General features: G+C 39.6%; 1 protein-coding gene and 1 long non-coding RNA gene across 2 annotated transcripts in view; one reads left to right on the top strand and one right to left on the bottom strand.

The window, feature by feature from the left end:
• LOC309502451 overlaps positions 1–22,771 on the top strand; it is a 68,267-nt gene that overhangs the window by 21,198 nt on the left and 24,298 nt on the right. The window lies entirely within an intron of this gene.
• Positions 15,155–22,698, bottom strand: LOC309502282 (uncharacterized protein). Its single transcript, XM_082174588.1, has 2 exons — positions 22,505–22,698; positions 15,155–22,341 (listed from the first exon to the last, which is right to left on the bottom strand). The coding sequence occupies exon 2, from the start codon at positions 21,573–21,575 to the stop codon at positions 15,405–15,407; it is 6,171 nt and encodes a 2,056-aa protein (XP_082030714.1). The 5' UTR covers positions 21,576–22,341; positions 22,505–22,698; the 3' UTR covers positions 15,155–15,404.

Here is a 22,771-nt window from a genome sequence, read left to right as displayed (position 1 = left end):
CGTCTGAGCGCGCGCGTGTCGAGGGGTTCGGTGAGCCGCGCGCCTCAGTCATTTAGAGAGCGCCTCGCCGTGCGCGCCGCAGAATACCAATGAGCGGGGTTAAAAAGGCACGGCTCCTCTCGGAGACGACTCTCCTTCTTCCGCGCACCTCCGCCGGGTCTCCACGGACTAATTTTCAAAACCACCTCTTAATGTGGGCTTGTGTCAATCACCTGAACAGACAGCTTCATCCCCAGATATAGAATAGTCCCTACATTAGAGCCATGCACACCGGCTCCTACACAATGGGGCTCCGGCTAAAGGATGAAAAGCCACTTTAATGGCAATTGGGTCTAAAATAATGCGTTATTCATGCGTTCATGCACACATTTACATTATAATGATAAAGGGCCGATATCAAAACGTGTAAAAATATAGGCTTTTCATTTCTGCGTTGGGTTGCGTCGAGAGCACGCACACATGCACGCTTAAGAAGTACACATTTTTGAAAGCAAGGAACAATTTCTTTATTCTCCCTTTCTCCCCCCCCCCCCCCCCCCCCCCCGCCTCGTTCAGATGAGTGACCACTCTGTAAACTTTCATCTGTTCGTGCCGCACGTCTGCTTTCTGACATCTCGTGGCTGTGGCACTTCGGAATCAAACTTCAAAAGAACCAGCCGCTGATAAAAAAATAATACTATGGGAACTCATTTGGCCCTGAAAAGCTGTGTGTTGTAGTCATTTCGCTCCAGACTTTATCACACACCCTTTCAAAGGACGGGGTCTGAGACAGAACGGCGAGGACAGGAAATATCTCATTCAAAAAGGCGCTTGAAGAGAACAATGTTTATCTCGGTGTCTTGTTACTTTCAAGGGGCTGCATTTAAAGAGAGTCATTTGGCTTGCATATTAGAGCCGGGATGATGCTTGATGTTCCTCGTGCAAGAAATGACCGTTTTGGGCGACTAAAACAGCGCTTCTCGACTCTCAGGTCTGTTCTGATAGGGTCGTTGACACTGTGGAAAAACATGGAGAAAAAAACATAGCATACTTTTTTCGTTTTGGCAGTAGAGGCAGTGTTTCCAATCAAACGGAAAAAATTATAATTGCCATATATATTAACATTACACAAAAATTATGTACCTCGCTTTTGAATTTTGGTACTGCGGGGGAAAAAACTTTATTTTGAAAGTTATTTACTGAACAAACTATCAATTTTGGCGATATTTCTGCAACTGGCAGCAACCCACTGCAGTTTGAGGAGCTGTTGTAATGAGTGGAAGAAATTAGAAAAATAAGTTTTTTTATTTGCGGTCCCATTCTCATCCGCTCCGTCTATTTGATGCACATGCATGATCCGACAATCGTTCATTGAAGTCTGTGAAGTTAAACATAGACAAGCTTGATGCTATCAGGATAATCTTTTATGCGAGATGCAAATATATAGTGTGTATATACTCGTGGACTATATATATATACACATATACATATACACACACACACAAGAGTCAACATTTGAAGTGGATCAAAAAAGACAAGAAGGGGTATTGTTCAAAATTCATGTATAACTTTGATGAATGGTTTTGATCCACTTCAAATGTTGACTACTGTATATATATATATATATTTACACACACACTCATTATTACATTAATATATTTTGGTCAATTTTGGTCCTGTATTGGATCGGCAATTTATAAAGTCTGATATCTGAAGTTAAAAAATCTAAAAAATATCCCCATCGCCACAGAAATCAATCGACGGTGTCCTGCTCTTTCTTTTCCGAGTATAATACATATTCAGCGAAACTGTAACTGTCAAGCAAATTTCTGTCTTTGTTTTGGACAGCTCTCTTTCCTCTTGTCTTGTGACAAAATCTCTCAAGCCCATCAAAACTGTTTATGAATGTGTTGTCGGGGAGCTTTAAAGGATTCAGTAGAGGCAGGCAGCTTTGACAGGGCCCAACTCATCAGCATGCCAGCGTATGAAAACATAGAGCGGTACATGAAAGCAGCACACACACACACACACACACACGCACACACACTTGTAGGTAACTTATGAAAAGAGTAGTCCAAGGATAAGTACATTTTTATAGAAAACACAGATGAGTATTTTAATTCACCTCAGTGTTAATAAAAATAGCATTTATGACGCCAGCCACATACAGTATTAGAGCTTTCACGCACACACAAAAAGTGTGTATATCAGATAGAATTAATTGTCCTTGTATGTGGTGCATTGAATACAGAAATGTAAATTTAATTAAAATGCAATTCAATAGCAATTCAACATTTCCAGCACCAAAATCAGAATCATTTCTCTTTTGGGTCTTTAATTAATACAACATACAACCAGACAGATTTTCAAAAAACCCAAGGTCTGTTCGTCCACGAGTACCGATGGGGATTATTGAAGAAATTGTCTTGTCAAGGACTGAAATATTGCAAGTTATTCAAATCTATTAAGAGGAATCTGTGTGAGAATGTACACAAACCAAATAGCGAAGCAAAATTAAATTCACTAACCAGTCAATGGGGAAGATATAAAATAAAAAGTTGTTAACACAAGAAGAGCGCCTGCTAAAGTGGAGAGAAAAGAAACCGAGTATGAATGGCTTTAAATGCTTCACAAAATATTAACGCTGCATTAAGTGCGCCTGGTGAGCTCCTCCTGCTGGGTTCACCAGTGGAGATTACAATACATCATGCATTCAGGATGTCAAAATAAAACATATGACCTGAATAGATCTAGAATTTAACAAATAATGAATTATAAAAAAAAAAAAAGTCTCTCAGGAATTGGTATATTTCTAAACATACACTTAAATTACAAGCATAGCCATTTGTACACTGCATACATTTTATTTAAAAATGTTTTAAAAGGAGCTTTCAATGTATTAGTCATACATTTTTACACTTTCTGAAAGTAATGAAGGATGAATGAATAAGTATGACTGAATAAACTTAAAAATTACACTCAAATTTAACTTAAAGGGGACCAATTACACCCCTTTTCCCAAGAAGTAATACAAGTCTCTTGTGTCCCAGGAATGTGTCTGTGAAGTCTCAGCTCAAAATACCTCACAGATCATTTAGTATAGCATGTCCAAAATGCCCCCTATTTGGGTGGAAGCAAAACACACAGTTTTTGCGTGTGAACCTTTAAATGCAAATGAGCTGCTGCTTTGAGCCTTTACAAATGAGCCTTTACAGTTTTTGCTCCGGATACACCGGCAACAACAAAACCAGAGAATCTCATGCATCCAGAATGTCGGAAATTGTCAGTAGCGGTATTCAGCCTTACATGTTCGAACCGGAGTCAAACTCTGATGGAGAGACTCAGGAAGAAGTTTTAATGCAACTGGATGTTTCTGAATGGTTAGTTGATTCATTTATTTAGTTGTTGTGGAGTTAACTTTATTCAATTTATCGATTAGCATGTTTGTTTGTAAATTGTTGTGCTCATGTGGGAAGTGTACGCCTACAGAGTCAGAGAATATATGCTGCATGGAGATAGAACAGGTATGTGTTTTCATTATTTAAGGTTATAATTTATATAATTATCTTTAGCCGTGCAGCATGCTAACAAGCGGTCGTGAAAAGAAACGCGATTTTGAAACATTCACAAAATATGAAGTGCAATAGTTCTGGATTTGAAGTTTAAGCACAAAAAGTTGGTATCAACCCATTGTTCAAAATCAACTTTTATGCAAATCCAGCGTTGAAGAAGCAGTCTGACTGGGTCAGAGTATCTCTGAAATGGCAAAGATTGTGGGATGCTTCCGGTCAGCAGTGGTGAGAATTTCCCAACAGTGGTCTATGTAGGGACAAACCACAAACCGGTGACCGGGTATTGGACGCCCAAGGCTAATCGATGCACCAGGGTAACGAAGGCTATCCCGTCCGGTCCGAGCCAACAGAAGGTCCACTGTGGCACAAGTCAGATCTCAATCCAATTGAGCATGTGCTGGACCAACAGTTCAATCCACGGTGGCTCTACCTCGCAACCTACAGGCCTTGAATGATCTGCTGCTAATGTCTTGGTGCCAGATACCAGAGGACACCTTCAGGGCTCTTGTAGAGTCCATGCCTCGGCGGGTCGGTGCTGTTTTGGCAGCACGCAGTGGACCAACAGCATATTAGGCAGGTGGTCATAATGTTTTGGCTCATCAGTGTTTATATATATATATATATAGACCCTTTCCAAAAAATTTGAATATCATGGAAAAGTTTATTTATTTCCATAATTCCATTCAAAACGTTAAACTTCCATAGATTATAGATTCAGGACCCACAACTTAAACAATTTCAAGTATTTAGTTGTTTATTTGTACATAATTTGGGCTTCCAGCTCATAAAACCCACGAAAACAGGATTTTACAGTGATACCATGGTCATTGAACCAGGTTTTGGTTATTTTGGCAGTGTGGGCAGGTGCAAATCCTGCTGGAAAATGAAGTCAGCATCTCCATAAAGCTTGCTGAAGGAAGCATGAAGTGCTCTGGAAATGTCCTGGTAGAGACGGCTGCGTTGAGTGGACAGCACAGTGGACCAACACCAGCCGATGACATGGCTCCCCAAACCAACACAGACTGTGGAAACTTCACACTGGACTTCAAGCATCTTGGATTGTGTGCCTCTCCATTCTTCCTCCAGACTCTGGGACTTTGGTTTCCAAATGAGATGCAAAATTTGCTCTCATCAGAAAAGAGGACTTTGGTCCACTGTGCTTTATTAAATCCAGAGTCAACGCAGCCGTCTACCAGGACATTTCCAGAGCACTTCATGCTTCCTTCATTTTCCAGCAGGATTTGCACCTGCCCACACTGCCAAAATAACCAAAACCTGGTTCAATGACCATGGTATTACTGTGTGATTACTGTGTGATTTCATGTAATATTCACATTTTTTGAAATCCTGTTTTCGTGGGTTTTATGAGCTGGAAGCCCAAATTATGTACAAATAAACAACTAAATACTTGAAATCGTTTAAGTTGTGGGCCCTGAATCTATAATCTATGGAAGTTTAACGTTTTGAATGGAATTATGGAAATAAATAAACTTTTCCATGATATTCTAATTTTTTGGAAAGGGTCTGTATTTAGAGGGAGAGAGAGACTTAATTTTCATGCCATAAAGCAGTCCACAAAACTTCACATTAGTCAACTATAAACACACCACCTTAATAGTATTAAAATACAGCACTAAAAAGTGAAACTCATTTCCTTCCATCTACTGCAGAGACACTGTAATTTTCAGCACAACCTTTCCAACATCCCAGCTTCCCACTGGTAAATACAATTTCACTTTCTCATTCATGTGCACGTAACTCAAAATTATGTTTCTGACTCCATTGTAGGCCGTATAAGAGAGCGAGCGTTTCTCTGGTCCCTCCAGAACGCCCTTTTATATCTAAAAGAGAAGGGAGTGACTGGTAAAGTACAGGATTCCTCAGAGTGTCAGCACAAAACTGAATCATTGATTCAAATACAATACTGCTGAGGTGGTTCCAGTCCTCACAGCCATCAGCAGAATCGGCACAGAGCTTCAAATCCAAACAAATATATACACTGACAAATGAGACGTACAGTAAAGGAGAGTGTCCCACCAGAGGCGATTCTAGACCTCGTTGCTTCTCAGCCTTGTTACAAATAAATGATTAATCTGTGATCGCCTCAACCAACCTTAAAACTCTATCATAATGGCTCTTTTCCTATTTGCACAGAGCTGACTACATAGGCAGCATTTCAAGCCATCACAGGTGCACCATCAACAAAAAGGCTGTTCTCTAATGGAATAATCATACCGCATTTTGGCCAGATTGCATATATGCTTCACAGCAAAGACAATCCCATAATTGGAATATATTATATTATATATGCTGGCTATATATGCTGGATATATATGAATGCATACACACAAAAAAAAAAAAAAAAGGTGTAGGATTTACTTCAAAACGATTTTCACTCAGAAATTGCTTCATAAATAATGATAAAGAAAGAAAATGCAGAAAGACTGAAATAGTATTTTCTTGTGAGACGTACTCCAATAATCTGTTACAATTACAATCTTAATGGAGCAAATGGTTTGCAAAGATAAGAGGGAAGTTAGCTAACCAAGCTCAATTTAATGGACAATAGACTCCTTGAGTATTGAGCTTTGTTACTGCCACAGAAAAAACAAGAGCTTTTTCGGATATAACCTTTCATGTGGTGTGTAATACGGCTGTTTGTGAATGTAAAAGGTCTGCAAACTTTCAAAGATCAAAGTGCAGATAAATGGAGTTATTGTCTCCCAAAAGAAAGAACCGATTCTGCCTGAAATGAGTCGTCAGTAATTCCAGTCTCACTTTCTGCTTGAATTTTTGTAGGTTTGTAACACATTTGCATAATGCCAGTCTATGGTTTTCATTGGCTGCTGGAGAACAATGTCTACTTATCCCCGCCCTCAAACACTGTAGCTGTAGCTGAGACTGAAAGAGTTTGGTTCGTGTTGTCGACATGTTGAGAAGACGCTGTTTTCTGCTGCCAAAGAAAATCCACTTTGATGCATTTCAAAAGGATGAGGACTCGCGCAGGAATTGATATGTAAGAACTAGGGTTGCACGATTAATCGCAATAAAACCGCATGCGATTTGGCAAAGGCTGCGATTATTTTAATGCGCAGCTTGTCAGTGGAGTGCGGCTGATTGGTAGTAAATACTGCTCCATCTGAACACCAGAGGGCGCTCTCACGCAAACACGCTAAATATGCGCCGCCACAGAAGTACAATAACGGCGCATCATTCCAGGAAACCCCTATCGCTGTAGCTGAATAAACAGAAGATTGAAACGCTTTGATTAAACATGACATATAAATACACGACTGCCTTATTCTGTGTAAGAAGCACATCATCTCACAGAAGGAGGAGCTCAGCTGTCGTTATGAAGTGAGTTTGGAGTAAATGCATGTTATTAATAGGGGTGTAACGGTTCACAAAATTCACGGTTCGGTTCGATACGATACACTTGTGTCACGGTTCGGTTCGGTACGTTTTAGATAGCCTACAGCAAAAAGAAAGAAATGCCAGAGAAATTTCCTTGATTTATTTTTTTTTATCCTTTTTTTAATTAAAACTAACATAAAACTAACTAAAACTAACAAAGGTTTATTTTAGTTCAGATTAACATTTGAGGGCAGCAATTGTATTCATAATGTTAAAATAAAACCGACGTAATGTTACTTGAAGGCATTATAGCCTACTACTCCTGCCAAACTTCCATGGTTGCAGTTAGTGTTACTACAGTAAATCCATGGTGAATGTTGCTGATCTGTGGACACTGGATAGTTCATTCATGGCACAATGTTTCTTCCAGGTTTCCACGTCAGCGCTGTTTGGTTTGTTAATAACGGAGAAATGTGAATGTTTCTCACTAGATCTCGCAGCGATGTTATTACTTCTGTGGCGAATTCAAATGCTTTCTTTACTGGATCTCTTATTAGCGCTGTGTAGTAACAGTGTCGCATGATCACGATCGGCTCGCGCTGCACTGGTCCAAACCATGGTCCAAACTGATAAACGGTCCTTCAACCACACAATAACGAGCAGTTTCGTTCCGCTTGCATTACGTTTGCCATTTGATGTTGTGGTCGCGCCGGCGTCTCTTACATTATGAGCGCGCTTGACACGCGCAACCCGCCTACATTTGAAATAACGAAATTTTGGTCGGCAGGAAAAATGGTCCAACAAACCGTTCGGTTTGAAAATGCGTACCGAAAACCGAACCGAAAGCCTCGTACCGAACGGTTCAATATGAATACGTGTATTGTTACACGTCAGTGTTGTCTGTTGTTGGACAAGAGGTTCCTAAATGATTCTCGTGTTTGGAAAGATGTTTGACACGTGTTGTTTTTTCAAATGCACGTTATAAGTGACTCAAACTCACAGTGCTTTCAGACGGAGCAGCGTTTACAGAGCCGTACATCAATGACAAACTGCGCATAACAAATAATCGCAGGCTTTGCGATTTCAAAATTGCGATAAGCCAAATTGATTTAAGTGTGATTACATGTAAATTGCGATTAATCGTGCAGCCCTAGTAAGAACCGACGCCACCGTTACTGTTCGTATCTCTGTGTATCAAGTGCTGAGGAAGAGCTGGAGCTGAAATTCAGATATAGTAATGGGCGTTTCGTTTCTGACGCGTGCTGTAAGGAGTCGACCAATCACAACAGACTGGGCCATCTGACCAATCAGAGCAGAGTAGGCTCTAGGAAAGGAGGGGTTTAGAGAGACCGAATTCTTGATTGAATTGTTTCAGACACTGTGAGGAAAGAGGTGATGCTGTAATGTATATTATAAGGAAATTAAAGTGTTTCTTATTTTATTTTTAACTTAGATGCATGTAAAGCTATTGTAGGAGACCTCAAAACAAAATTAGGAGCCCTTTAAAATAGCATAATAAGGGCACTTTAGGAAGTACAGTATGCTCAGAAGTATCACATACTTGCAAACTGTTGGTCTATGGTTTTGCGTAAAGTGTTTCTGGCCTGAAATCCCCAAATCCGTCTCTGCTTCCCACACTGAAGCTTAAACAGGCACGACATCCGCTGTCTTTAGCAGTTCTCCGGACGCTCTGGGAAAACACGCCAGCTCGTGTAGTACTCATCCCTGCTGTGAGTCTGAACACAACATAAAACACAACTTATCTCCCTCACTCATTCCATCAAAATCACTCTTTTTCCTGACTCTATTTTCTCAGTCCGTACTAGAGACGAGAGGGGGAAAAACCCTTCATCCCACATACTGAGTTTGTTCTTTTTCCCCGTTATGGACAGAGATGACACACGACACAAGAAGTGATGAGAAAACTGTGGGGAGGCTTCCAGTAGATTGATTCTCCCATCTCCTCATTCTTTTCTAGTTAGTCTTTTATTGACTACAAAGGTAGGAGCGAGACGTGGAGAGAGGACGGGCCTGGCCTGTTTAATCCTGAGGGCATTGCAGGAAGGTGATCACTTCTTAAGGCCTACAAGGAAATCAGCGGCATGGAGGAGCACTTAAGCTGCTTTAAAACACAGGATGGGAAGAGTTCAGCACCGGTTCTCACTGGGGAGGAAGAGAGACAAAAACAATGAAGACGATTGAAGGAGAAAGAGAGACGGAGAGAATCGTAAGCTAAGATGGTTCAGCAAATGCCATTTTCAACCCGTTTCATGAAGCATATTCCCAAATCAAGCAAGTTATTGATGAACAAGAAAAAAACGAAGGGCAGGATTTTATACATCTGTAATTGATTGGATTGTGAAAAGCGTATGTTACATTCCAGAGTTAGGAGGGATTGTGTGATTAAGATATATAGCTTAAGAACACAGATTTTCTAGTATTGTTGATTATTTTTGTCTTGTTTAAAAAAAAAAAAAAAAAAAAAAACTTTATAAGAGATAAATTATTTTTTGAGATAAATCAGATTTTCCGGGTTTTTTAAAAAATAAATGTTTATACATCTTATATTTAAGCATACACTTCACCGTATGTTACATTCCAGAATTAGGAGGGATTGTGTGATTTGGATATTTAGCTTAAGAACACACATTTTCTAGTATTGGTGATTATTTTTGTCTAGTTTTTCCATAAAAAAAAAACTAACTTTATAAGAGATAAATAATTTTTTGAGATAAATCAGATTTTCCGGGGTTTTTTTTAATAAATGTTTATACATCTTATATTTAAGCATATACTTCACCGTACAGTATGTTACATTCCAGAATTAGGAGGGATTGTGTGATTTGGATATTTAGCTTAAGAACACACATTTTCTAGTATTGGTGATTATTTTTGTCTAGTTTTTCCCAAAAAAAAAAAAAAAAACTAACTTTATAAGAGATAAATTATTTTTTGAGATAAGTCAGATTTTCCTTTTTTTTTTATTATTATTATTTTTTTATACGTTATATTTAAGCATAAACTTCACTAAAAGTGTTGGATGCGTAAAACAGAAAACAATTGCCAAAGGGAAACATATACTTTAAGATTGAATTTTTAATAAATTATTAATAATTTATTTTCTTTAAAAAAAAGTTTTATATTGTATGCAATATTTCTTCTTAGATAAATGTTATTTAGTTTATTTTACTTAAAACAAGAAAAAAACCACTTTAATACTTAAAAATATATTAGTTTCAGTGTGAATCGCAGGAAACATGTCAGAGAATTTCCATCCTCTGTTCACAACAGTGAAAGAATACAGACCTTTATAGATATATATAAAAATGTAAACATCATTCATTCCATGGTTTTTAAATGAAACCGTTTTCATGAATGAAATTCTAAAGGAAGCAGGTGGTTTTGCATGACCAGACGACGGGGTTTCTGTCTTGCTGCATAAAGGACACACAAATAAAACAGACAAAGTCCTTGATCTGACAACTAACTATTCCAGCAGTTCACTGAGTTTGTGTTATTCATCTAATTGTAGGCTCAGTGGATTTCAGGGATTTATATTTACAGATTAAACATCGCACCTGACGTCTAATACCAGCGTTTCGACTTTTACCATTTTCCTCCCGCTCCACATCCCTCTACCCCCGGCCATGTCAGACAGACAGCGACGCCGATTACCCAGTGTCCTCTGGGAGAGACAAGAGGACATGCGGTAATCTCTCACTATCCAGCTTAAACTCCATTGCACTTCAAGGCAGATAAGTCATGTTTATTCAAGGCTAAACCAAATGCATTTCCAAATGTAATTCTTTCTTCTTTCTAGATCTGACACAATGGGAAGAAACAGATATCACCGGCTGTAGTAGTTATATATTACTTCATATGCACCTTGTTACACATTCAGGCACTAGTTGTCAATAGTTAAAATTGGCAGTAACAGCTAACTTCATAATGAACTGTGACAACATGGTTCAAGTTGGCCATGAAAAATAGTCTGACTTTCGCTATATATATATATACAAAATGTATATACAGTACAGGCCAAAAGTCTGGACACATTACTATTTTTAATGTTTTTGAAAGAGGTTTCTTCTGCTCATCAAGCCTGCATTTATTTGATCAAAAATGCAGATTTTTTTTTTAATATTGTGATATATTATTACAATTTAAAATAATTGGTTTTCAATTTATTATACTTTAAATGATCATTTATTTCTGTGATGCAAAGCTGAATTTTCAGGATCATTACTCCAGTCTATCACATGATCCTTTAGAAATCATTCTAATATTCTGATTTATTATGAGTGTTGGACACAGTTCTGCTGCCTAATATATTTGATGAATAAAAGGTTAAAAAGAACTGCATTTATTCAAAATCAAAAAATATTTTCTAATAATATAAATCTTATTTACTATCACTTTTTATCAATTTAACACATCCTTGCTGAATAAAAGTATTGATTTATTTTTAAAAAATTAAAAAAATTAAAATTACTGACCCCAAATTACTGACCAGTAGTGTATATTGTTGTTACAAAAGATTTCTATTTTTAAAACATTTGCTTCTTTTTTTTTCTTTTTTTTACTCATCAAAGTATCCTTTAAAAAGTATCACAGGTTATGAAAAAATATTAAGCAGCAGAACTGTTTCCAACTTTGATAATGAATCATCATATTAGAATGATTTCTAAAGGATCATGTGATAAACTGGAGTAATGATCCTGAAAATTCAGCTTTGCATCACAGAAATAAATGATAATTTAAAGTATAATAAATTGAAAACCAATTATTTTAAATTGTAATAATATATCACAATATTACTTTTTTTTCTGTATTTTTGATCAAATAAATGCAGGCTTGATGAGCAGAAGAAACTTCTTTCAAAAACATTAAAAATAGTAATGTGTCCAAACTTTTGGCCTGTACTGTATATATATATATACATATACACACACACACACACACACACACACACACACACACACACACACACACACACACACACACACACACACACACACACACACACACACACACACACACACACACACACACACACACACACACACACACACACACACACACACACACACACTTATATACATAATCTATAGTAGATATATACAAATCATTTTAAGTTTTGCATACAATTTTTGTAGGAAAATAGTAACTTATCTGGTAAAAATATTTTCATTTGGTAAATTTTCTTCACTTCTCACCATTGTCAGCTGTGACAAAAGGTTAATTTTGGACCCTGGTTACATTTGCATGTCACGTTATCAACTAACACAAAGGTTATAACACAGCAATGTTGGTTTACCGATTGTTTTGATATTAATTTCCGTTTACACCGGCGTCTTCCAGGACACTTGATCACAGGCCACACACACACACACACACACACACGTGTTCCTTCAAGCCTTTACATTCACACCGTCAAATGCGTGAGCGCAATGCACAAAGCATCTGCCGCATTAACCTGTTCACCTTCACGCATGTGCAGCACTCGTGAAGGAGGAACATCCATCCCACACAACAAATCTCTCTCATAATGAGGCTCTTTCCTCTAGAAAACTACAACTTTGTAGCATCTATTACAGAGGAAATGAGTGCTGTTTAGCACTAAACTCTCCTAAACCGCCCCCTGTGAGGTGTGTATCAACACACAGCTGGAGCAGTGATGATAAAACGCCCACAATACATTTGAGGGGATAAAATATGGAATTAAAGTGTGTGATAGATATGACTTCAGTGGAGAGGGAGAACAAAAAGTAAACTCTAGATAGAGCCGAAAGGTCAGCGGCCGCCGTCATGTTTGAAAATGATGAGCGACACGTGGAAAGCGTTGGTGGGCTCTCGGAGTCGGAGCAAAGGAGCCGGCTGTCCGAACGCATTTCCAAGTCTGAGAGAGCGACTTTAAAATTAATGAAGGGGGGAACTCTGACTTTTAGTCAATGTAAAATTTTCATTAATGTTATTATTCCGTTGTCTGTGTGGTGCAGAATTTATATCACTTCACGATCCGCGCTCGGAATTTTTATGCCCTGAATCTCGAAAATCACTGGAGTCACGGAGGAGATGGTGGGAGTGAAACAAAGAAAGAAAACTTCTTTTCTAAAGGTCTACACACTGCAGAAAATCTGATTCTTCATCAGTATTTTTGTCTGGTTTTCCAAGTTTGTGAAATCACTGTGGATGACTTGTTTTCATAGACTGTGTCTTGATAATAAATAAGTGCATTTTGTCTTTCTGCACAGATTTTTTCCACTTGTTTTATATGTGAACTGGTTTTATTTGCCAGTGCAGCGACAAAATACATGTTAAATTGATTTCTAAAATAAATAAACCTGTTTTAAAGATTTGTAGATATTTGAAATGAAAACATGTTTTAAAATTTTCACAATTATACATTATATTATGACCACAAATCACAGTATAGTACATTTACAGTATAAATTGTTTTATATGTAAAACAAGTGAAAAAAATATACACATTAAATAGACAAAATACACGTTAAATTGATTCTAAAATAAAAGTATCTAATTCAATTAATTATCCAAAATTTGGAATTAATTGATGGTTATTTAATACACAAGCCATTTGTTTGTTGTTTTCCCCAGCAAAATTAACTATTATTTATACTGTAAATGTACTATACTGTGATTTTTGTTCATAATATAATGTATAATTGTGAACATTTTAAAACCTGTTTTCATGCCAAATATTTACACATCTTTAAAACAGGTTTTAAAATGTTCACAATTATACATTATGTTATGAACAAAAATCACAGTATAGTCCATTTACAGTATAAATAATAGTTAATTTTGCTGGGAAAACAACAAACAAATGGCTTGTGTATTAAATAACCATCAATTAATTCCAAATTTTGGATAATTAATTGAATTAGATACTTATTAGATACAAATGGTAACTGTTTTGTCCTTAAAGTCCTTATTAAAAAGTGTAAAAATGCATTCAATTACGCTGCATCTAGCTGACATTGTTTGTTTGGGGTCAAATATACCCAAATCTGCGTTATTTTATACAGGATTTCGTTTAATTGACTAGTTGTTAAAGACAGTCCACCAAATCACTATGTACAAATCCCAATTTTTAAGACTCATCCACTCCTAAATATTAGTCATGCAGTAAACACAAAGTACACACACGTGTTATATCTGCATTAAGAGAGTTTCTGTCTGATTCGTGCATTAAATCTGTGGTGTGTAAAAATTTTCCCTGCCTGATACAATCATTTATCCCAGCACTAAATAAATGAGGGATCTTGAATCAAAACACACACACACAAAAAAAGGAAAAACACAACAGCTCCACAGCTGTAAAGAATGGATTATCTGTGGCGTTTAGGGTGCCGATGGCTGTGACTGAAGAGGCGCGAGCTCTTGGGGCGAAAACGGCTCTCTGTCAATAGCTCTGAAATGCTATCCTTGTCTCAAGTAGCGCTCCACTTCACAGAGGACTGCTCCATTCTGTGGAGCCTCTAATAACAACTCTCTTCAGATATGAGGAAAACAGCGCTTACACCCCAAAAGAGTTTCAGGCTCAAGTGCGAGCAGCAAAACACCATCAACTGTGAGTCGAGGATGAATATTTTTTTTGTCAGAGGGAGAAAGGAAAGGAAATTGGCTGAGAGGAAACTTAGAATATTAAATGTGAGTTTATGTAAAGATAAAGAGTTTAGATGGATCCACATGCAGAGGTGCACGTTCATCTTCATGTAATCTAGCACTGGTGTAACCCCCTCCAGTCAACGGACACGGACACAAGGCGTTCTCTTTTACGGGCATTTATTGGTCAAACCATGTCATCCTTAATGCCATCAAACATGCCGTGAGAACTAAATAAAACATAAAAATCACATAAGTTACAGAAATAAGAATATTCTCACAGAGAATAGCACATTAAATAAATAAACAACACAACGTTAGATAGACTGTTAATAAACCGTCACACAGTTATGCTTTACATTGATAATTACACATTGAAAGAACTATGCATACCTCATTGACCGCGTTAACTCCAGGGAGTGAAAAACAGGTAACAAAGGCAACTTCTCTTCTGTGCGTCTCTCGATAAACTTACAAATGTAATGACATTACCAAAAACTTAACGAGCCGCAGTTAGCTCGGCTTGCGCTACATGCTCCGATGCTGGTGTGACACCAATAAAGGTCTGAACCAAACGAACCTCCGAACAATAGTTCTGCTATACAAGCCTACATAAACAAGTCAGCTTGTACACATATTTCAAAGTAAAAGAAATGCAGATAAGTATAAATATATTATGATATATTTAAGCGTGGTTACTTATTAAATTAAAACTATTCTTTTATGGAACTTAAATTATGCAACTGTCTCTGCTGGCAGCTACACTCCCACCAAATCACTGGTGATTTCTTATTAACTTAATAAACATAAGATTCCAAATTAAAATGATGAGACTTGAGTTTAAGTGAGGTAGCAACAACCAAGACTGCATTAATCAGCTTCAAGCAGGGTTACCGTCTTGTGAATAGGCCGCTCTAAGTAAGTCTGCTTTGTGAGCCGCTTTCCTTGGTCATCCAGCGCTGATTCACTGATCAGCAATCGCAGCTTTCTCACATGTCCATCTTCACCAGGATACACTTCAGTGACCTTGGCGAGTTTCCACTCATTTCGTGGTGCATTGTCATCTTGCACGATCACAATATCGTTGACCTGCGCATTTCTGCGGGTTTTGTGCCATTTTTGTCTCTCTTGAAGATTTAACATGTACTCTTTTTTCCACCTAGACCAAAACTCATTGGCTAAGTGCTGAACTTTACGCCATCTTTTGCGAAGATAAAGGTCTTCTTTCACGAAGTTTCCAGGTGGTGGCAAGACTATGGAAGACTTCATCGTCAAAATGTGATTGGGCGTAAGAGGCTGTGGCCCAGCTGGATCACTCAGCAAATGTGCTGTTAAAGGTCGACTGTTTATAATTGTCATTACTTCGTAAAGGTAAGTTCTCAAAGATGAACTGTCCAGTCTTTGGGATGCCTGATCTAGAATGGATGTCAACACACTTCGTATTGTCCTGATCTGCCTTTCCCAGGCTCCACCCATGTGGCTAGCAGACGGAGGGTTCATGACAAACTCACAACCCAATTGCTTGAGGCATTCTTGATCCATCTCTTTAACCGCTTCCAGGAACTCACGTCTTGCGCCAACAAAGTTGGTGCCCTGGTCAGAACGAAGTTGTCGAACATTACCACGCAGGGCAATGAGAGCACGAAGAGCATTGATAAAAGCATCGGTCGTCATATCATCAAGCACTTCTATGTGCACAGCACGAGAACACAGACAAGTGAATAACAGACCATAACGCTTCACTTCCCTCCTTCCATCTTTAACGTAGAATGGCCCGAAACAATCCATCCCACAATATGTAAAGGGGGGCGTGGTCTCCATACGTTCACGAGGTAAGTCTGCCATTCTTTGTTCCTCTGTACACCTTCTGAACTTTCGACACTTGACACACTTGTAGATGTAGGACGACACTGCATGACTGCATCCAAGTATCCAGATCCCGTTAGCCCTTAGCTCATTCATTGTAATGCCACGTCCTTGGTGTTGCACTCGCTGATGGTAGTGTGCAACCAATAACTTTGTTATGTGACCGGTCTTTGGTAAGACTGCCGGGTGCCTGATGTGAGGGTGCAGAGCAGCATGCTCTAATCGACCTCCCACCCTGAGGATGCCTTGTCCATCTACAAAAGGATTTAGCCTTTGCAGGTTGCCTTTGGTTATTTCCTCCTTGCACTGAAGACTTTGAATCTCCACAGAGAAGTTATTCCTCTGGACGATGCTTATGATGGTAAGTTCTGCATCTTTTCTCTCTTCCAGGTTGCTGGCTTCATTGGTTCTTGATGTCAATCCTTTGAACTCTTTGACACACCGCTTAAGTCTAGCGATGGCTTTGACCAACCTCGTCCAGCTGGAAAACTTCTCTAAGCGTTTAAGCAGTGAATCTTCCGTTGTCAATGTCTTATGCACAAAGACCTTACGAACTTCTGGGTCTTCAACTGCAATGTCTCCCACCTTACTATCTCCACTGGGAAGCTCTTCACACCAAAGAAAATCTGGACCGTTAACCCAGTTAGAAGCAATGAGCTCTTTTGCCTTAAGGCCCCTTGATGCATGGTCAGCTGGATTTTCTTCCGAGGACACGTATCTCCATTGACTTGGTTTGGTACTGTCCTTGATGCGCTGAATCCGGTTTGCCACAAAAACATGGAACCTTCTTGCATCATTGTTGACGTATCCAAGGACGACCTTGGAGTCAGTCCAGAAGAATTCCTGGACCTCTGCTATATCCAACTCCTTTCTGAGCAGATCACTTGTACGCACAGCAACAACAGCTGCTGAAAGCTCAAGTCTTGGAACGGTTGTGACTTTCGTAGGAGCCACTCTGGCTTTGCCCATCACCAAAGCACAGTGAGTTTGTCCTGATGTCCCAATCACTCTCAGGTAGCTGCACTCTCCATATCCTGTGATGCTAGCATCAGAGAAGTGATGGAGCTCATATTTCCGGTCTTCTGGAAAACTTGCTGGAAGGTAACATCTGTCTATTTTGAGATCACCTAGATTCTGTAGGTCCAAGAGCCAGGATTCCCATTGTGGTCGAAGATCATCTGACAGTGGTTCATCCCATCCGACCTTGTCCCGGCACATTTGCTGAAGCATCTGCTTTCCGACTAGAACGAACGGTGCAACAAAGCCAAGAGGGTCATAGACAGACGCAACGGTCGATAACACTCCTCTTCTAGAGAACGGTTGCTCACTCACCACTATTCTGAATCTGAACTGATCTGAGGTAATGCACCAGTTAACCCCTAGGGCTCTCTCCATTTGGTACTCTCCCAAGGCTAGGTCTTGATGTATTGCTGTTTGAGCACACTCTTCTTTGGGGATTGATTCTAGCACCTCCTGGCTGTTAGAAACAAATTTGTGGATGCGTAGCTTGCCATCGCTACAAAGCTGTCTTGCTTCACTGACTAGCTGTTTCGCTTCTTCTTCCGTTGACACACTGGTCAGCCCATCATCCACATAAAAGTTTCGTTCAATGAAGCGGATGGATGCTTCACTGAAACGACCTTGCCCTTGTGCAGCAATGTGTTTGAGGCCGTAGTTTGCACAGCCGGGAGACGATGCTGCACCAAACAAGTGCACTTTCATCCGAAAGACGGATGGTTCGAAGTCGTAGTCCCCATTCTCCCACCAGAGAAACCTTAGATAGTCTTGGTCTTCTGCTCTTACGTGAAATTGATGAAACATGCGCTCTATGTCGCACATTATTGCTACTGGACCCTTACGGAAACGACAGAGAACACCTACCAATGTATTGGTCAGCTCTGGCCCCGTAAGCAGATAATCGTTCAATGACACGCCTTGAAACTTTGCTGAGCAGTCAAACACAACGCGTATCTTGCCTGGTTTTTGTGGGTGATACACCCCGTGATGAGGGATGTACCAAACAGGGCTCTTGTTGATTTCTTCTTCAGGAACTTTCTCAGCATCTCCACGCGTCATTGTTTCGTTCATGAAGATTAAGTAGTCCTTGTGGTACTGTTTGTCTTTCTCAAATCTCCTCCTCAAACACTTAAGGCGATGAACAGCACATTTCTTGTTGTCTGGCAGACTCGGCCTGTCTTCTTTAAATGGCAAAGGCATTTCACAGTGACCGTCAGGCTTGATCTTGATTCCTTCCTCCATTATTGAAATGAAGCGAAGATCTTCTTGTGAGAAGTGAGCATCCTCCACGCTTCTTTCATTAAAGTCTGACTCCAATATCTTCATAACATTTGGCGGAGTGACTAACTCCTTGACTTGTGTTCGACATATGTATCGGACTTCACTTGTCAGGTTGGCAGACGACTGAAGGGATGGCATTACTTGTCTGACAATAGTTCTGTGGCTGCTTCCAATTGCATCTCCGTAGTCGACACAGGAACTACCAGGGCCAACAATACTCCAGCCGAGGTCTGTTTTTTGAGCAAAAGGCTCCTCATCTCTGCCTGACACAATTTCTCTGGGTAACAGGGCTTGAGAACAATTGTAACCTATAAGCAGACCAACGTCACAGTCAATTAAAGGAGCAATCTCTTCTGCAAGATGCTCTAGATGAGGCCATGCTCTTGCTGTCTTGGGTGTGGGAATGTGACTTACATTAACAGGAATGAAGTCTCTTGAATAGGTTACCGGAAGAGTGATTTTCTTCGCTGAATAAAAACCTCTGATCTGCAACCCAGTTACCTTCTGACTTGGAATGACTGTACTTCTCGATGACAATGTTGAGAGTTTTAGTTGCACTGGCTCCTTCTGTGTGTCCAGAGCGTCTGCCTTTTCTTTCAGGATAAAGGTGGTATCACTTTGGTTATCCAGTAAAGCATATACGAGAACTTCATGCTCTGGGCTACTTGTTGTCGACAACCACACTGGAATAACGGTGGACGTGTATGTTCCAATCATGTTTTGCACCACACGGTTAGAGGTGGCTTCCTTAGAAGCTTCCTTTGACTGCTTAGAATCCGTCCTTTCCTTAGACCTCTCCTTCTCTTTGGCTTGTTTCCAACTCTCCTTTCTCTCGTCATCTCTGTGATCCTTCTTTCCATCATCCCTGACCCGGTCTTCATGCAAACAGGTTGGGTGCTTCCTTTTACATGTGTCGCAGACACTCCTCCATTCACAGTTCTTAGAACGGTGTCCTGTCTTCAAGCATCCAAAACACAGTCCTTTAGTTTGCACAAACTTGACCCTTTCTGAGATTGACTTTTCTTTGAACTTTCGACATGTTTGAATGCCATGGTGCAACTTCTCACAAAAGACACATGTTTTAGGGTCTGGGTTTTCTTCTGAGCTGCTTGCCAGCACCTTTGCACCAACATTTCGAGACTTTGGTGTCTTAACCTTTTCACTATCACCAGACTTCAAAGCATGAAGAGATGTCACAGGGTTGCATGCAATCTTGGCTTCTCTTGCAACAAACTGAACAAATTCGCTAAAGCTTGGAAAATCATGTGTTGATTCTTCAACCTCCAGGACCTTTCTGTTCCATCTTGCTATTAGCCAATCAGGAAGCTTGTTGAGCATTCTTTGGTTTTCACCGCAGTCATTTAGGACTGCAAGACTCTTGACATGCAACATTGCTGCTTCACAGCTTCGTAGAAAATCTGAGAATTCTCTTAGTTCAATGCTGTCCTTGGGTCCTATTTTTGGCCATGAAGTTATCTTATCCCTGAAGGCCTTGGCAATCACAAAGGGGCTTCCATACCTTTCTTCCATGATGTCCAATGCTGAATAGTAGGCTGCATCCGTGCCTAGCAGGAAGTAACCTTCAATAGCTTTCTTTGCAGGTCCTCCAACATACTTGCGGAGGTAGTAGACCTTCTCATTCACTGGAATATTCTTCCTACCGATCAATGTCTCAAAGGATGTTTTCCAGTCTTTATACCTTAGTGGATCTCCATTGAAAACAGAAGGCTCTGGTATTGGGAGATGGCTTACGTTGATCGACTCTGTTATTGCTTTGGCAAGAGCTGTAGTGCTATCTTCTTGATGAGCAATGGCAGCAGGTTGCACACTTTCAACAGTCTGTGTCACCATAGCAGGTTGTACATGTGTGGCGTTTTGTGGTGTTGCCACATGATGCACAGAAAGACTTCTTTGAGTAGTTTTAGCTTCGCTTTTCACATGCTTACTGCTATGGAGCAACTCCGATATCTCTTCGTCCGAACCCACTTCCTGTTCATAGACCTGTAGACGTGCTTTTGCAGCATTCATTTTCTTAACTGTCTCTAAGCGCTCTAACTGCCTGCGCTTCTCTTCTAATAAATTTTTTCTTGCAGCATTTTCTTCTTCTTGCAGTGCAAGCCTCTTTCTGTTCTCAACTTCGAGGTTCCCAAGCTCTTGTTCCTTAAGTTCCATGTCCTCTAATACCTTTAATGTGGCTTGAGTTGCAGCTAGCTCTGCTGCAGCTTCCAGTTTCTTTGAAGAGGTCAGGCTTGATTGCTTTGAACTGATGCTTGCAAACTTTGAACTTCGTGAACATATACTAGACCTTTTGGAGGTTGCGCGTGTAAGCACTGAGCCAGTCTCAGTCCAGTATGCTCGTTCTTTGTGAGTATCGGGTACCTTTTCTCTTAATACAAGAGAATCCTCTGCATGTTCCAGTAGCTTTCCTGTGACAGCATCACACGTGTCTACTCGGCGGCGCGTCTTGCCATCCGGAGTAGTGTGTTGGCGTAAATCTTGATAAGCTTGTTTTACACTTGTTGAAGCGTTACTGATCTTGGTTATGTAGGTTTGCAGGATTTCAGTGGAGAATGTTCCATCGATTGCTTTCCTAGTCTCTTTAGCAAGAACTTTCCATTTGTCATAAGAGGTAGTAAAGCGATGTTGAAGCTTTTTAGTTTGGCTGTCATACAGTTCTTGACCCTTTTCAGTACGCTCTCGGGTTCTTTGGCTTCTTCTTAGACTTTCCTCTACAGCAGCTTGGGTCTCTACAGCTACCTCAGTCTCTTTTGATGGGTTTGCATCTATATCAAGGTCTTTAAACTGCTGCTGTAAACCTGTTGCTCCATTGTTAGCATCTAAGCCCTTTTCTTTTGTCTCATACTCGTGCTCAGACATTTTTAATATTTTTGGAATTGGCACCTTAAAACCTTTTGTTTAGTAGCTAAACTTAAAATGAGCTAAATAAAATAAGTGACAAACCTAGCTTAATGTTCCCAGTAAGCTTTTGTTTACATTGAATAATGTACCTTAACTTTACCTAAGTATGTTTTACAGTGTACTCTGCTAGAAACACTTTCCACAATGCAAATTAACTTATTTTCACTTAAAACAGCATAAACACTTCTCTTTATCACCAAAATAATCAAATTAATTTAATGGAAAAAATAATAATGGAAATATTATGATGGTCCCTTTAAATAATTATTTACCCTTCAAATAGTTTAGCAGTAAAGTGAGTAAAGCATTCACTTCAACATGTAAACATGCACAACACAATGAACATTTAACATTTAGCACTTATAGAGCCCCTTTAGCAGTTGAAGGCTATTCTACTTCTTAATATTTAACTTGTTTTAAATATTCAGCTTCTTGTAGTTTAACCATGCAATGCTCCTGGGTTCTGCTTGCCTCTTAATATGTTAACATTGTATGCACAGTCTTATCTTTGACGCTCACATTCAATGTAAACGTGCGTGCAGCTCCGTCGACGGACGGCAGGCGCGGATCATCATCTTCCCCACGTCTCCACCTCGTGTCGAGCAGGCTGAGTTCTCACTGTAACCCCCTCCAGTCAACGGACACGGACACAAGGCGTTCTCTTTTACGGGCATTTATTGGTCAAACCATGTCATCCTTAATGCCATCAAACATGCCGTGAGAACTAAATAAAACATAAAAATCACATAAGTTACAGAAATAAGAATATTCTCACAGAGAATAGCACATTAAATAAATAAACAACACAACGTTAGATAGACTGTTAATAAACCGTCACACAGTTATGCTTTACATTGATAATTACACATTGAAAGAACTATGCATACCTCATTGACCGCGTTAACTCCAGGGAGTGAAAAACAGGTAACAAAGGCAACTTCTCTTCTGTGCGTCTCTCGATAAACTTACAAATGTAATGACATTACCAAAAACTTAACGAGCCGCAGTTAGCTCGGCTTGCGCTACATGCTCCGATGCTGGTGTGACACCAATAAAGGTCTGAACCAAACGAACCTCCGAACAATAGTTCTGCTATACAAGCCTACATAAACAAGTCAGCTTGTACACATATTTCAAAGTAAAAGAAATGCAGA

Source organism: Leuciscus leuciscus, assembly GCF_965113295.1.
Source record: "Leuciscus leuciscus genome assembly, chromosome: 7".
Classification (NCBI taxonomy): domain Eukaryota; kingdom Metazoa; phylum Chordata; class Actinopteri; order Cypriniformes; family Leuciscidae; genus Leuciscus; species Leuciscus leuciscus.
This window is presented reverse-complemented; position numbering and strand designations above follow the sequence as displayed.